A 17181-nucleotide genomic window follows, 5' to 3' on the forward strand; every position below is an offset into this window, starting at 1 on the left:
CCAATTTCAAAATTAATTTAATTGCATCTGAAAGCTGGTATAACTGACGGACAATCTAAAAAGTATAATTACACTATTCTCCGTCATGTTTCTCTGTCTTATAAAATGTAACTAATTAATGTTATTGATACTTATTTATTTTAATTTTTGTCACAGATAAAGCGATGGCGATGGGCGTGATCCAGTTCGCGATAGGCGTGTTCGGCAACGTGCCGTGCCCGGTGGTGTTCGGCGCGTGTGTGGACGCGGCGTGCCGGCTGCGCGACGCGGCGTGCGGCCTGCTGCCCGTCTGCGCGTCCTACGACAACGACCGCCTCAGGCACTTCTTCCTGGGTACGTGTATGTAGCGAGCCAGTTCGCGAGCGGCGTGTTTGGCGACGTATTGTGCCAGGTGGTACGACAACGACCGCCTCAGGCACATCTTTATTGTATCTTCATCTTCGTGGTCCAGTGACTGAGGTCACTACGTTCTTCTACGACATTTGTAACAAAAATGGACGTGGTGTTGTCACAGTTGATTTAGAGTCTGGTCATGGGGGTTGGAGGAAGACGTGGTAGAATTTTCTTTGATGCCCTACTGTTTTATCCTGGGTCGGAAGATCAGTTGTTATTTCCCTTTCCGTCTCCCGGAATTTCTTTCTGTTGCGTAGAAGGAAACTTATTCTACCCTATTATCTGCCTCATCGCCCCCCTTCAAATCAGGATAAAGCATACTCTTTTTTACACTCTAGTGATAGGGCAAAAAAGCAGAAAGCACTAACATCCTATTCGATTCGTGAAAAATCAGACATTTTTATATAACTAACCCCTTACTTCCGTTTTGCAGGTCTGTCCGCGGCGCTGATGTTCCTCGCGTTCATAATGGACATGCTGGTGTGGAGCAAGGCGGGCCGCATCGACATGAACCCCGGCGACGCGCCGCCCGAGCACTCGCCGCTGCGGCCGCCGCGCACCGACACACAGCTCTGACACACGTACGAGTCGCACGTGTAGACCGGACTTACAGTGATAAAAAATGGAAATCTATAGGTTTGGATCCAATAAAATCGATCCATATTGACAATCATTCTGTGTGTGACCTGGTGGATATTGGGTCTCGAAAACTTTCGAAATAAAAGTGCTACAAAGCAAAATCTAGGCCGTCACTCCATAATGCGTCTGCAACTACCAATCAAACATCTGGGTCTTGAAAACGTCCTAACCAAAACCGCTCTAAAATGAAAATCTGTGTGTCCGAGTTCAATGCTCCAACTATTGTGTTTGTACGAGTGTGTGTATGTGAGTTCGTTCGTGTTGTGTACGAGCACTCGCCGCTGCGGCCGCCGCGCACCGGCACGCAGCTCTGACACACGTACAAGTCCCACGTGTAATCAAATTCAAAATGCCAACATTTTTCTCGGACTATGACAAAAAGTCTAAAATATAAGCGCTATGAATAAAATATCTTGGTAGGATAGTGTCTGGATCGAAAGTGCTACAACACGGAAATTATTTAGTCTATCAAATCCAAAATAAGAAGATTACAAAACGTTATTTAGACCGCGACACTGTAATTGGATCGTGAACATCTGACTCTTAAAGACATCGGAACCAAAAGTGCTAGACAATGCAAATCTCTTCATCCCGGTTCAATATTCCACCTCGCCGCTGCGCATGCGCGCACGTTACTTGGATAATAATTACAACGAGATATATTCTATTTTCCAAAATTAAGTTATCCCCCAGAACGCTTATGTAAAGGTGGAGCCGTCTATAAAGAACTAAGCCTTCGTCTTTCACAGACAACGGTAAATAATATGAACTTCAAGTTGCAGCTTTAAACGTTTTTTATCTTAATGATAATATTACAAATCACGTTTTAAAATAGATATGAGGATTGACCCACAACTTGTTTATACCCCTATAATATGTAATACGAGTGATGGTTTTAAATGAAGTTGAATGTCAATCATATGAACCCGAATATGAGTGCATCACAGTAGCGAAAAATTAGTTTTAAGACTTTACGTATAGACATTTTAATCGTTTTAAACGTTTTCTCTGCGTCTCATGGTGTTTCCATGTCAATTATTTTGTCTTATACTTTAATCGTTCATTTTGTGTTGTAAATTATATCATCAATATGTAAATGCTACGCGAAATAATATTATCGCCATTAACTAAAATATTATAACGGAAAATTATAAAATATATTTTTAATATTTAAATTTTTGGGATAAAATAATGCAATAATAAATTAGGAGCAAATAAATATATATTGTTATATATTTTATTTACAGATTTTCTTCAAAAAGATAAAGAAACCTTATGAAATGTTTTTATTACTCCATGATTGGGGTTTGTTAATAAAAATTGATCATGTTACATTACTAATTCTTTACAATTATTATTTTATCTACTTATTTAAAATGTTAATAGCTTTTTATATGATCATAAAAATAAATTATAATTTATATACAATTAAACAAATGATAAATGTCAACGTTTGCATTTCAAATAATATTGATGCATTTTTATTCTAGTTTGTATTAACTAAATGTAATATGCGCTCAATTTTACAAAGAATTTTATGTAGATGCAGATTTAGAGGACGTAATAAATCAATTTTGAGTTTTATATTAATTATACGAATGAAATAAATAATATTGTAATGTTTTTTTATATTTTCACTTTTTGAATAATTATCTATAAAATAATAGTTTTCGAGTTTAAAATAAAATATGTGTATGAGTTTGTGTTTAAAAGACTAATTTATAATAGACGGCGTTAATTTTGGCATTTTGTCAATTTCTATTCTTTGTTCCCGTTTTTAATATTGCGATATTATTAATAAATATCATCATAATAATTGTGTATACAATTACAACAGCTAACTTAGACAAATAATTATTTTAGTAAATAATCAGAATGCCGTTGGCAGTTTGATGGCACTGTTGTAAATAAACAGTTCAGAGCATAATACGAATGCTTTATTCTGGTAAATGCCTATAATATATTTATAATCTAAAATATTTTAGTGTTTTACATTAAATCATGTAACGGGACTGACTACAGTGACTAAATGTTTACTATGCTGTATCAAAATATTTTTGATATGCCTTCTGCTGTTTGCAGGTATATGCCACAAATTAAGTATCGCATATTTTTGTACAATAAAAGTGTTTAAATATAATTAAAAAAGAAGTAAATTTTCAATATTTTACGTGAAAGTCATACGTCCACAAGGAATTTTGGAAAAAACACCAGTACAATATAGTAAACATTTAGATTAATCCTTTTTATTATTATTGCGAATTACATGGCTAGTGATTAGACATTTATATTAGTATAGTAAAAAAGTTTTTTTTACAAATTATAATAAAATCTGTACATATTATTGAATTTATCATATAATCACATAATATTAGCGCGGAATGTAAGCATTTTTGTTTAGACTGTTAAGATGTTATTTTTAATATTATGAAATGCTATACAATTTATACGTTCTTTTTGTATTATTAAATATTTGTTTCAAACACTCGCTGAAACTATAAACTGTATCTGTATACATTTTGATATATTTCAGATTAACCAGGAATATATTTATACATTTTTGCATCACAAAAAAAATAAATAATAGCATAAATATTGTTAATATTATTCAAGCCAAATTGTTTATTTGTAGTTTAAAATAGTATTACTGTGTATAGTTTCAGATGGATGTGTTTCCATTGTTTTTATAAAAGGCTGGGTCGTGTGTAACGTTTTAGTAAAATTAGAGTTATTATGGCTGGTTTACAAATATTAGGTTTAGGGGCCGCTCCGGCGACACGTTATAGGAATAATCACCCCAACATTACAAGATCTGTGATCTTTTATCACGTTTTACTTATATTTTAAACGTTATATTATAAATTTATAAAAGATATATTAACTCGTAATTTGTATATTAAATTTTATTGTAGTAATTCCATTTTATTGAGTTTTTGCATGTGCAATAAATACATTTATATTTGTATTTTGAGACTTTGTTTAAGAACAATAATAATATTCAAGGAAAACACTTCACTGCCGAATCAAAACGAACAATATTAATGATAATAGAAATAAACTAAGTAAATAATAATTACCTCACAATATTTGATACAACGCATTACAACGCAAGCGTGTTCTTTTCATAAGATGACAAATAATTCACTTTTTCTAATTGAACAAATAAAATATTTTTAAAACTTTATATAATTTTGTCCTCGTCAAATGCAACGATTACATAATTGTTGAGAACAGGTGAATACGCGAATAAACCCATCGGGTGTATTCGCCATTCGCTACGATGCTCGTCCAATCTCCGCAGATCGTAGGTTTCAGCGCGAAGCAAATTATTGTGCGTTAATGTTCAGCAAGGTATCGTGCGTATTTCTTGCGAGTATGTAAATGTTGCATAAGGAGAAATTAACGTGTCACATTTTATCACACTTGCATGCTAAGGTTCTGTTTTTCTTTTTTAATTCTTCGTCCTTAATGTCTACTTATATAAAGCCTAGTGAAAATTATTATTATTAATACTTAACTTTTGTAATTTGTGCATTATTATTGTGCAATTTTTATTAGTAAAAATTTACATTAAATTTTATACTTGCATAATATTTAATCGTCATTTTAATCATAATAAGCGGCATGTCTATGTAGAAAATCAGCGTTAGAATGCTTTTGTAGGGAGCGTGCCATCTTAAGGTGAAGTTAAATCGGACATCACAATTCGTATTGATAATGATTATTTTGTAAGATATTTAGTGTTTTTCTACGGGCTCTAGCAGATATTCTACTTTTAGCATCGATGAACAACGATTTAGGTGTTTGGCATAAGCTACATATATATCAAACGTAATACGTTTGAGCGCCGATCGCAGCTACCAATGGCAATTGAACGAGTTAAACGCGAATCTTTAATGCATTAACGCATTAATACATTAACGTGCGATTTTGATACTGCAATTGAACGCAGGAATTTGTCAAAACGTGACGCAGCATCGATTCCATCGTTTAAACGCGAAACGTTGATGCTAAAAGTAGCAAGTCTGCTAGCGCCGTAATACGTACGCGAAACTAACGCTTCGTTATGTAACTTCTTCAACTAATTTATAAAATGTTCGTCTTAGGAAATGTTTTTGAATTTTATTGTTCATAATTATAATTATCTTTTAAAGTGTCTCAATGTTAGCGTCTAGCTAATTTGTTGTTTGTTGCTGTATGTTTAGTAATCAAATAAGTGTAGTTAGGTGTAAATGTAACTTCTCCGGCAATAGTGAACACAACGCTACTAGTCTATGTTTTAGTTGTAATAAATATTGTTGTAATAATACCTCTCCTGGCGTTCCACTTGATGATCATAATGACTGTTTTCAATGTGCATATTGTTCTCTTGTAATATTTGCTAAAATTATGTAGCAAGTGTATGGAAATACGACGTGATTCTTTTTTATAAATTTTGGTCTGTTATATAGACTTGAATATTAACTGCTTGATCAGATACGGCGCTTTTGTGTTATGTTGTATTTGACATGTGAATGCGAGGGTCAATATCACCTATGTCGTTTTGACCGTTAAGTGGAACATGCCGTCATACAATATCATTTCGCGATCAAATTTATACTGCTGATGTACAAGTTAATCCCATTTGGGCAGCAATTCACAATATATACAAAACTATTTTTGTTATTAGATGAGTTTAGAAAGCATCACAAAATATGGCGTTTTCTTGTTATTGCCGTCGAGTAAACTGCATAGAATAAAGTGATCATGAAAATATTGCATATATGTATGTAGTCATTTTAAATAGTGCATGTTAATTTACTTATATGTAAATTCAAGTTTTGGAAAATTCATTTGAATTTGACACCTTAATATGAGTAGAAAAATATTCTAGACAAGTTTGCATATTACATTCGAAGTTCTTGTTAATTTTGAAGTGCTTTTGTAGCAAAGAAACTTTATATACATTTTGTTGTGACTGTACTTCACGTTGTTTGCCTTATTTTCATAATCCTGTATTTCTTATTACGAATTCAAAGGTTAACATTATATGTTAAATATTGTAACATAATAAGTGTAACTATGAAACCTTGTAGATTTGTTACTGTGACCCGCGTCACGTATTTTTTAATTATTTGTAAATAAAAACTTTATTGAGATATCGTTTTGTTTTCTTTGCATCATAAATTTAAGATGTTGGAATCGATGGTGAAGTTTCTAAATAATCTGTCGTAAAAGGAGATATATTTATATGACGACGTGTTGTGGAGACATGCTTTTCAGAGCCGTCAAGTCCTCTTCAGGTTAACAAAACATCTGTGTCCGATCTCAGTTAGGACTTTAATTCTATTTGGGGAGATGTAGATGTCCATGGTTGCAAGTCGCCAAAAACCAATAGGTGGACATCCACTCCGTCTATTGGTGAGGGGACGTTTGCTTCTACTATATCTAAAATCTAATTTGATTAAAAAAAACAACACCATAAAGACAATACAAAGTGTTTAATTATTTTTTTTAATCTATCTTAAATCTATATATTGTTGTGTTTATGACGTCATAGTGAGTAAAATTTATACTAAATGTTTTTCCGTAATCAGTTGCCATTCTTAGATTCTCGACACTTATAAAACGTTATAACTGCCAGCCTGAAAAATAGAAAAATAACTTCCATTTTAAATTTTGTATGTAAAAGTTTTCAGTAGCAAATTAAAAACTTTTGTATGAAACGTTTAGAAGTGGTACTATTGTCTTACCTTATTTAGCTGTACGAAGACGCGGATGCCGCTGCGGCCGCCTTCACAGACGTAGAGACGCCTTTACGATACCCGTGGTTTTGGTGTTCATGGGGATCGTAACCGTGTTCTCGACTGCCACTGTATATGGAAACAAATAGGAAGGCGGTTTAAAGTTGGTAAAAATGTATGCTTGGACTGCGTGGCCTGCAGGTCGTCTTAATTTCCCTGTCTGTTGTTTCGTTTAGCTGGAGGGTCTGGTCTTTACAGACCAAATTTCGTCCGAAATTTTGTAGATTTTCTACTCCTGTGTTGCTATTGTTAGAATTCTTTTTTATAGTATATTTTAATTAATTATTTTGCGTTACTATAATGATTATTTTTATAATTTTTATTTTTATAACAATAAGTTCCCATTTTTAGTCACTGGCTGGTATGACTGTATGAGTTAGAATAAAAAAGAAAAAGAGCGCTCTTGAATTTAGAGTTGTATTTTGCGCGGGAATAATAAAAGTTGTAAATTGGTTCAAGAAATAGTTTTATTCTATTACAGCTATCATTATGGGATTTAATTGTATGTTTTACATGGGATTGACTGTTGTGTGATTTATAATGTCTTTAAAGTCTGTGAAATATCCAAAACTGTGTTAATCGATGTTACATATAGTTGTGTAATATTTAGTAAAGAAATGCGTAAGTACTATATTCCTACTTAACATCTGATGAACTACAATATCATGCTTTGTTATCATTATATTTTTAGTAAGTATAATGAGGAGCATTTAACAAAAAGGAGCGTTTTGGGGACTCTACCAAACTAATCTATGCTACCAAAGGACAGCAATTTGGATGAAGCTTATTATATTTAATTTATTTTTCATACATAACTATTTTAAATCCTGTTTTATTAATAATTTTGTATTTCTATTAGGTTAATATTGTAAATAATTTACTACGAAAATAAATAAATTAAAACATGAAAAAAAACAAAAACAAAAAGGCATACTCAACCTGTTATCAAAGAGTGCACAGGGTACACTGTCTTCGATACTCGCGTCCCGCTCTTCGCTCCCGATCTCGTAGCCATTCGGGCCACTCTGCTCATTTTCATTGTAATTACGTTTTAACTTCCCTTCTGAGAAAATAATTAACATAGCTATAGCACAAAAAGTTAGGCATCAGTAGCACCACCGCCACAGTTATTGTTGCTTTCTTTTTAAAATAGCTGTGTAAAACGCTGCTGTGTTCATATTTGTACCTATATCAGATACCTACCTAAGAGAGACAGTTTCACACTAGAGAGGTACTTCTAGTTTCAAGAGAGATATTCGAAGTTTGTAGTCGGCCTGAATTAGGACTTCCATCTTCTGTATTTATAGTCGATCAATGATGGAAGTGAACACTTTACTTCAAGTCAATGCACTTTATTCATAAAAATAATAAAAATGGAATACTACGTACCAGGCATGGAGACCACGTTAGTAGCGAGGAGCGCAAGCATTAACAAACTTATTTTGCCCTCCATTTTACTGACTTGATAATCAATGTTCCGAAATTCTCTGTTATGGACATTTTATATGACCGCCAACAGGATGGAGATGACTAGGCAAATTAACTTTCAGTGCCATGAAGCGACACGGCCGTGTCAAATGTTATGTTTCGGCGGCCCGGTGTGATGGGTGTCCTATATGCCAATTACCTAAGGGCTGCCTGCAATGCTGTATACAGTATGCTGTAAGTATACGTTAATGTTTTACGAAACTAATTAATGTCTTACCTATCATTTGTAAATAGTACATGATTAATTTCATAAAAAATATTTTGAGTAGGTATTTTTCTTCTTGCCTTTTTTTTTGTTGACGAGGGGGAACCTTCAAAAGGTATCGACGTCGTGGGAGCGACGACGTGGTGACGTTATGTGGGACTTTTACCGCACTAAACCCCCCCCGGTGTCCGTCCTCAGCGCTGCGTAGAGGACTCCGGGATCTCCAAAGGAACGCAACCGGAGTCCTCTTGGCGCATCCGTATAAAGTTGATTTATGGACAAATAGCAAAGTTAACAAAAAATGTTTTTTGAGTATTACTAATAGGTATACTATGAAATAGACAATTCGCTACAGGTTTAATTTATGAAAAAACGAGTAAGGAGATAAGTAGGTAAATGAGAAAAAAAAAACAAATTCAGATTATACAACAAATACATAACTGTGCCTCTCATTTTTCAGTCGACAGGCGGCCCTACTTCATATCAATCTATGTTCATATCGGATAGGTAGGTAATCCAAATTCATCATGGTTACATTAATTAGGTACATGATTTGACAATATTAAGTGAGTATGTATTATCTAGGAATACAATGTTGTTTTTAAAGAATTACACGTTTTATTCCTATAGCCTAAGACTGTTTTCCAGTATTGTAGGTGCTTCGGATATTCGTAAAGATGAGTACGCAAAGACTCAGACCAGAACAGAGTTCTAAACCCATTCAGTTGCCTGGCCGGCCTTGCATCCGCAACCCAGAATGGTATGGTGGCTAGTGTACCATGCAGCTCATCATGGTGTTGTAAATATTATGTTCGTTTTCACTTTTAAATATTACAGACGTACATTCGTAACAATTAGCTACGCCGTGCATTCGTTCATCTATCGAATACCAACCCCGGAGAAACCTTAGTTCAGGTACATGAGCTCTTAAAACGGTCAGCATTAGCATAAAAGCGACAATAATATAACGATAAGTAAGTGTCAACGTCGCAAAAATGTATCTTTCATGAGGAAAACATTACATCCAAAACAGGCATAAATTATTATTAGTTTAAATAAACTACTTAGATAAACTTCGTCTTATTCAAATTACCTAAATATTTCTGACGCATAGTTTTAAGGTCATCACGATAAGATGCCTTTAATAATAGTAATGCATATTTGATATCACTGCCTACGTTATTTATAATTATAAAATATCGTAATTATACTATTTTTTTCTCATTACGTACGTACCAAATCAGAAAAATAAAAATACCTAATTTTATAAACCGATAGATCTTTGCAATGTTGCGAAGAAAATAAGTTACAATGTCTACAGGCAAATGAACATACCTAATTAGTAAACATTATGATTTAATGAGTTTATCTCCTGCGTGCGCCCTTTTCCCCCATCGATGCGACGGATTTGTACCTTTTTCGCTAAAATTCTTTAACCTTACGAGCTATTTAATCTATACACATTAATAAAATTGGAGTGTCTGTTTTTAATATTGAAATAACTACTTTTTACTACATGCATATGAATATACATACCTACGGTACATATAGTACATACATATTTTACAATTTTTGTCTGTCAGACAGACTGTTTCTCTAGCTAATCTCTGAAATGGCTGGACCGATTTTGACGGGACTTTTATAGGCAGGTAGTTGATGTAACAAGGAGTAACTTAGTCTACTTATATTTTAGAACTAGCTGTGCCCCTGTTTCTTTTAAACGCGGGTGAAACGGCGGGGCACATCTAGTTCACAATATGGATAAAATAGTACCACTGAACAGTCTTATCTCACGCGGTACTGATAGGGAAGAGTATTGTAGACATTTTCCGGCTCCCGAAACACGTAAACAAACTTATACTTAAGCCGGGCAGTTTAGTGTTCAGTACAGTGGAGATGGCGCGACAATTGGTACCCTTGTTGGCCCTAGGCCTCGTAGCCTGCATCCATGCAATACCAAGTAATATATATTTTTTTATAATATAAATACGAGTATTTCCATTACCATAGCTATCCGCAAGTTTAATATCATATTTTTTACCTTTTCTAAAATTTTGCGTATTATTTAAACTCTACCTAACACTTACAGAAATTCAGTGCAATGTATAATTCAAGTATGTATTTTCTCTCTACACAGATTTTGTCAAAGTAATCAGGGACGGCAAAGGCAGCTACGTCTTTGGCAGGGGCGGTGATGGCGACCTTGGAGGTGTAGGCTGGAGCGGCGGTGGTGGCTGGGGCGGTCACGCTGGTGGCTGGGGCGGTGGTGTCGGCGGCGGAGCTGGTGGCTGGGGCGGCGGCGGTGGTGGCTGGGGCGGCGGAAGCGGTAGCTGGAGCTGGGGCGGTCCAGACTGTATGTGTAAATGTAGGTAGATTTGTCTCGGGCGCTAACGTCAAAAGGGATTGCGGACTGCGACTATCGGCGGTCGATCTTCATGCGACAATTTTAGAAATATTTCAATAACAATATATAGCTATAGTAACAATACATAGTATATTTCTGTTGTGATTTAGGATCATAATGAAGATGAAAAATTCAATTCAATCAAATGTACTTAATTTATGAAAAAAATAAGTAAATTAATCTTCACAATAAAATATCAGATAAATTTCAGACGTACACAATAAATTTCATATATTTAGTAATTATAATTGTAAATAACATAGATATAATATTTAACATCGAATAAATTCAGTAATGTTATACAGGGTGAATTTTTCAAACGGGCCTTCAGGGCCAAATCCGAAACTATAAGGATTAGCGAAAAATGCTGTAAGGAGTTACGAGCCCAATTTTGATAAAAACTAAAACGGCATCATTAGTTTTTTTAAATATCTTTTTCCTTAGCCGGGAATCGTACGAGTTCATTTTGAAAAAAAATACATCCTCCATTTTATTCCACCATCTGATAGTGTCGCTTATAAGGATCAAATTCTGGGAAGTAATGTTATGTGACAAATTAAAGGAAAAGGAAAATTTTGAAGAAAATACATATTTTTCCATACATTGCCATACTAATCCTTAAGGATTATACATAACAAATGATTTATGTATAATTCTTTAGAAACGTACGTAAGTCATACTATTGCAGAATTTGTTGGTTAATCAACTAATTATTCGATATTATAACCGTGACATACGGCTTAGTATGAGAAAGTAATAGTTTGGCAAGTAAATTACCGCCGTTTTTAGGATTTATTTTTTAATAAAAATAGATAAGTGATTAAATAGTAAATTTTTACTGTTTGTTGTTTATAAATACGTTTCAACAGTAAATATGATTTACTATATCTCTTTGATTAGTTATCACTCGGATTTGACTCGAAAAAGACATTCTCGCAAATTGTCAATTTTACATCTGTATTAAACGAAACTCCGCCCATAGCAAGTTAAATCTATTATAATGGTCCTAAAAGTAACCTTAACTAAGTCGGACATAAAAATATAAATTCTTGAAGAAAAAAACGTCCATTTCGAATGATTTAAAACATTGAGCCAAAAAAAATGTTATTACACGAAATGTTTAAATTGATGAATAGCGGGAACTTAACTGACAAATTAATATGAAAAAATATGTATTTTTTTTAAATTGAGGCTTTTCCTTTAGTTTGTCATTTATCATTACTTCCCAGATTTTGATCCTTATAAGCAACACTATCAGATAGTGCAATAATATAGAGGGTGTATTTTTTTTCAAAATGAACTCGTTCGATTCCCGGCTAGGGAAAAAGTTATTTTAAAAAAGTAATGATGCAGTTTTAGTTTTTATCAAAATCGGCCTCGTAACTCCTTTCAGCATTTTTCGCTAATCCTTATAGTTTCAGATTTGGCCCTGAAGGCCCGTTTTAAAAATTCACCCTGTATAATGTAAAAAAATAAATAAAATCTCAGATATTTTTTTTTATTTTCAGGTAACTACGAAAACAATGATAGCCATGGAAATGATGGTGACGGTGGCCACGGAGGCAGACATAACGGTGGCGACGGAGTCGGATATAACGGTGGCCACGGAGGCGGATATAACGGTGGCCACGGAGGTGGATATAACGGTGGCCACGGAGGTGGATATAACGGTGGCGACGTAGACAGATATCGCGGTGGCGATGGAGGCGGATATAATGGTGGTGATGGTGGCGGACATAACGACGGTGGCGAAGGATCCGGATATAATGGTGGTGACGGTGGCGGACATAACGACGGTGGCGTCGGATCCGGATATAATGGTGGTGACGGTGGCGGACATAACGGTGGCTACGGAGGCGGCTATTAAGGCGGCCCCGAAGGTGGGGACTAAGTTGGATACGGAGGATATGGGTAATCATTTAAGAAATTTTCTTTCTATATATACTTGCCCTTACGCACGGATTTATATTCTATAAAGTACTTATCTGCGTATAAAACTTATGAAAATGCACAAAAATATGAAACTTTGCAGAAGATACCATACAAACAGTGTAATAAATAATTATAATAAGTATCAGTATCAATTAGTAGCGAACGAGCATGCATCATTAGGTAATGATGAGTGGTGACTACCGTTTACAGTCATCATTTATTTTTTCTTTTTTATAACAGGTTTTTAATCTTATCACATGATATTTATAAGAATTTGACGGTGGTACCTCAGGATTCGAATCACAGACCGATAATAACGTTAATTACTAGCAGCATACATATACGCCAGTAGGATAATATATCTATGACTAGCAGTATTAATTATTAGCAGATTATTAGAACGTCATGTCATTTTTTTTTCAGACGCGAATAAACCATGAACAAAGGCAGTCAACGTCGTCGACGTTCTGTGTCAACTAAATGGAGGCTCGATTTATATTCAATAAAAGTATTTAAAAACATTTATGTTTAAAGGAAAGGAAAAGGAAAGGTAAGACCTTGGATTGAGGAAATTGAATAAAACTTTATTTTTTTGACAAATATTTTTATTTTTATTACTGTTGTATACTTAAGTATAGTATAGTATATATACTTAAGTACTGCATACATATACGCACATGTATAGTATAGACATTATTATATGTTATACGTATGTGTACAGATATTACAAGGTTAATCTAATAAAATAGTAGATTGACCTTGTCCCCCAACTCCCCCATATGCTTTATTTCGATCTCCTCAGAGAGATGGGCAAAACACCCGGTTTAAACCCAGTACTGGGTTTAAACCCGATAAATACCCGTTTATACCCTCCCACAGGGTATTTATTCGGGTATTTAAAAATGATTTCATAAAATCTGTAGACAGTTTTTAAAATAGATCAAATATTTATTGAATAGATGTACTAGAAGTTTCTACGGTATTTTCAACGTTTTTACATTTTTTAATGTTATTTTTGAGGTTTTACCTACTTTTTTTACCCGACTGTCACGGAACGGTTATGTTTTTTGCGCATATTTTGTATGTATGTAAATCTTTTTAATACATTCGGATCTGGTTAGATAGATTTCGACAGTTAAGGTGTCGTTATATTTGTCTAAAATACCTAAGTGTCATTTTTTTATAAATAGGAGTTTGAAAAAAAACTGAAAGGAGTTACGAGGTAACGAAAACTAAAACTGCATCATTAGATTTTTTCGAAAATCGGGGAATCGAACGAGTTCATTTAAAAAAAATCACACCCTGTATTATTCCATCATCGCACAGTGTCGCTTACAGGGGTCAAATTCTAGAAAGTAGTAATATATGACAAACTAAAGGAAAAGTGATATTTTGCAAAACTAATGCAGTTTAGTTTTTCACAATATCGGCCTCGTAACTCTCTTCAGCTTTTTTAGCTGATCCTTATAGTTTTGGATTTAGTCTTGAAGGCTCACTTCAAAATTTCACCCTATAATAAATATTTTGTATACTGTAGTCAGAGGACGACATATATTTTTTCATAGCAACCATAGAAGTAAATGTCTTGTGAAAATTTGAACTGTCTACGTATTACGGTTCAATAGATAAAGTGAAATATGCTGAAAATTTTTGATGTTTTTTTATTATTAGTATTTATTGTTATAGGGGCATAAGGATATTATATTCTAGAATAACAACGGGACGTGGACATTGTTTGAAATTTGCATCAAAGGCATACGCTAATTGGCTTCTTACTTAAGTCTGCATCTATAATGGCGTGATAAAATGGCATTTTTGGCGCTGTAAATGTCTTTTTACAGTCCATATTTAGTACAGTATCATCATCGAAGTAATAATTGCGCTTAAAAAAGGATAGATATGCGTGAAAATAGTAAATACCCGAATAAAAACCCATTTTCGGGTTTAAACCCTATTTCTTCCCAACGACCGGGTAAAAACCCGATTTATTCCCGATGGGTTTAAACCCTCTGCCCATCTCTAGTGGTAAGTGATGCCTGTTTTGGCGTGACCGTAACCACCACCACCTGCAACGCCACCTACAAATAAAAAAGGATACTATTGTTATTTTAAATATTTTATTAATTATAAATGTTAGTAATGGCTTCACTTTCATCTTCTATATCTATCCCAAATCGTAATAAGAATAGTCTAAAATCCTGGTTCAATTGCGGAGGTTATCTATTTCTGCAAAAAAAAAATGCCCCGATGCCCAGTTTTTTCTAAGGGGAGATACTTCGAAGAGGCATTCCAACTTAAGTTATCCAGGGTAGCAATGCACTTGTGGACGACCTCAGGTAGGATTTGAATACTACCTTGAGTTGATTACAGATGTCCGTGAGCGGCAGTGGCCACTTATTTTCAAGTGGACTGTATTATCTTTTGCTATTTCTCTATTATAAGAAAATACTGCTGCCTCCGCTACCGCCACCGCCACCGCCGCTGTGGCCACTGTTCCCCCCGCTACTGCCACCACCGCCGAAGCCGGATCCGCTTCCGCCACCAAATCCGCCTCCACTACCACCTCCGTGGCTGCCACCACCATAACCTAGACACAAAAAATACTTGATAAAACAATTTAAAACCGAATTTGGGTTAAGTAAAGTTTAAATACAATTATATTAAAAGTACTTTTCATTATAGAGTTTAAGTCGTAGAAAAGTTTTAGATGAATAGATTACATAGGTATATTTTTGATTTTACAATACCTTTCATGAAGCATATTAACTACCGAAGTCAAATTAAAAAGGCTCACAACATGAAATTGAAGTCCCTGTGAAAAATAAAATGATATAATAAAATAATTGTAGTACCTGGTGCGGCATGAATGCAAGCTATGAGGCATGAGGTTCTTATTAGTGATCGAAGGGCATGAGGCCAATAAGAGTACCAATAGTCGTGCCATCTTTACTGCACTGTACCCCACGCTAGCCGGCCTCGGCTTATATTCAAACTTGTTCATGTCATGAGCGGGAATATGTTTACAATAATAAATCTTCACTATTAACATAATGTAATGTATATTCGTTAGTGATGACAAGTGTTTGTCTGGTATTTCTAATAAGCCGTTTTTTGTCAATTCGGTTGTAATCCTTCTGATACCCATTACTAGGCTCTGGTTTCTTTATTTACTTAGGGGAGGTTTTTTTAAAGACGGAGGGAACACCTTCAAAAGGTGCAAACCTTCAGTGCAGTCTCCTCCATGACTCCTCCAGGTCTCAACCTCTGAAAGAAGAGTCTGAAAAACGCTTAATGTTCATGCTATAGTACAAAAGGTGTCCATCTTAATTTAACTGCTACGTCTATATATCTCTTTTTTTTGGGATTGCTATGATGCTGCATGTTTTGGCGACTAGCTGCGTTCGGTCGCGTTATGGTATCGCAAAGCAAACGTCTTAGCACTGCATGCATTGCATTTTCATCGCTCAACTAACTGCGTGCAATCGCTTTCAGAAAAGTAATAGTTTAAAGCAGCGTTTCCCAGCCTTTTTCAGTCCACGGACCCTTAGGAAATCAAACACAGTTTTTAAGGACCTCCTTAATAAAATAAACAGCAAAAAAAAAACGGATTAGGTATTTATTTTAGTTATTACAGATACAAAAAAAAACAAATACAAAAGATAATTATAACTGATTATTATGAAAATATGAAAAAAAAATTAATGTGAAGGTTGGTGTTGCTTTTTTACAACTAAATCAGGGATATTCGGGTTGATGTTGCTACTAAGCTGTAATCTCAAATCAGATTCTACCTGTAATCTGTTTCTGTATTTGTTTTTTATATAAACAAGAGTAGGAATGCCTTTTCACAAAGGTATGTGGTTGGAAAAAGCAGCAATGCGGCCCTTTTGCATTTAATGAGCGATTTATGTATGGTCCAGAGATGACACCGCGGACCCCCAGGGGTCCACGGACCACAGGTTGGGAAACGCGGGTTTAAAGACCGCTTTTAATAATTAATTTATATTTCTGGTTAGCGAACACCTTGGGTCGTCATCGTTTATGTTCTTGTACAATTATTTTAAGTACTAAGCCGGTTAGTACCAAGGGCGATTGGTTAACCAGGATAAATAAGAATGGTATTTTAATTAAAAATAATGCACCATAATATTGCGACCAGCATACGTATGTCACGATATGCTAATTGATTCAGTTGAGACTTGATTAAAATCTTCCGTGAGCTTGGGATCTATTTATATCAATCTATGATATTTAAATCTATAATAAAATTACGTAATAATACTGTTTAGGGCATTTTCAATTGAGACGTTTCGAGCCGGAGTGCAGATGGACGTCTG

General features: G+C 34.6%; 3 protein-coding genes across 6 annotated transcripts in view; 2 read left to right on the forward strand and 1 right to left on the reverse strand.

The window, feature by feature from the left end:
• Positions 1 to 6172, forward strand: part of LOC140755592 (solute carrier organic anion transporter family member 74D) — a 77399-nt gene extending 71227 nt beyond the window's left edge. For all 3 annotated transcript variants that reach the window (XM_073090887.1, XM_073090895.1, XM_073090878.1), the window contains exons 10-11: positions 157 to 333; positions 827 to 6172. In XM_073090887.1, the coding sequence (XP_072946988.1) occupies positions 157 to 333; positions 827 to 969 (320 nt within the window). In that variant the 3' untranslated portion in view covers positions 970 to 6172. The remainder of the gene's footprint in view (positions 1 to 156; positions 334 to 826) is intronic.
• Positions 6173 to 6510: 338 nt separating this feature from the next.
• Positions 6511 to 8443, reverse strand: LOC140749168 (uncharacterized). The gene is made up of 4 exons (XM_073082214.1): positions 8205 to 8443; positions 7755 to 7878; positions 6765 to 6884; positions 6511 to 6656 (listed from the first exon to the last, which is right to left on the reverse strand). The coding sequence occupies exons 1-3, from the start codon at positions 8266 to 8268 to the stop codon at positions 6770 to 6772; spliced, it is 303 nt and encodes a 100-aa protein (XP_072938315.1). The 5' UTR covers positions 8269 to 8443; the 3' UTR covers positions 6511 to 6656; positions 6765 to 6769.
• Positions 8444 to 12426: 3983 nt separating this feature from the next.
• Positions 12427 to 13407, forward strand: LOC140749177 (uncharacterized). Of its 2 annotated transcripts, none has more exons than XM_073082233.1 (3): positions 12427 to 12546; positions 12595 to 12823; positions 13268 to 13407. In XM_073082233.1, the coding sequence occupies exons 1-3, from the start codon at positions 12436 to 12438 to the stop codon at positions 13282 to 13284; spliced, it is 357 nt and encodes a 118-aa protein (XP_072938334.1). In that variant the 5' UTR covers positions 12427 to 12435; the 3' UTR covers positions 13285 to 13407. The 2 variants fall into 2 exon arrangements, with proteins under 2 accessions (XP_072938334.1, XP_072938326.1); XM_073082225.1 differs by having other exon boundaries at positions 12595 to 12792.
• The last annotated feature ends 3774 nt before the right edge of the window (positions 13408 to 17181 follow it).

The sequence above is a fragment of the Epargyreus clarus genome, unplaced genomic scaffold (genome assembly GCF_041222505.1).
Source record: "Epargyreus clarus isolate Ecla_fem2 unplaced genomic scaffold, WU_Ecla_fem_2.2 ptg000003l, whole genome shotgun sequence".
NCBI lineage: Eukaryota > Metazoa > Arthropoda > Insecta > Lepidoptera > Hesperiidae > Epargyreus > Epargyreus clarus.

Excerpts from the sequence above, each read along its gene's own strand:
- LOC140749177 (XM_073082225.1), top strand. The coding sequence starts at position 12,436 with ATGATAGCCATGGAAATGATGGTGACGGTGGCCACGGAGGCAGACATA. Across the intron at positions 12,547-12,594 it reads ATATAACGGTGGCCACGGAG|ACAGATATCGCGGTGGCGAT; the intron begins GTGGATATAACG and ends GTGGCGACGTAG. Across the intron at positions 12,793-13,267 it reads CTATTAAGGCGGCCCCGAAG|ACGCGAATAAACCATGAACA; the intron begins GTGGGGACTAAG and ends TTTTTTTTTCAG.
- LOC140749168 (XM_073082214.1), bottom strand. The coding sequence starts at position 8,268 with ATGGAGGGCAAAATAAGTTTGTTAATGCTTGCGCTCCTCGCTACTAAC. Across the intron at positions 7,879-8,204 it reads TAACGTGGTCTCCATGCCTG|AAGGGAAGTTAAAACGTAAT; the intron begins GTACGTAGTATT and ends TTATTTTCTCAG. Across the intron at positions 6,885-7,754 it reads TGTGCACTCTTTGATAACAG|TGGCAGTCGAGAACACGGTT; the intron begins GTTGAGTATGCC and ends TTCCATATACAG.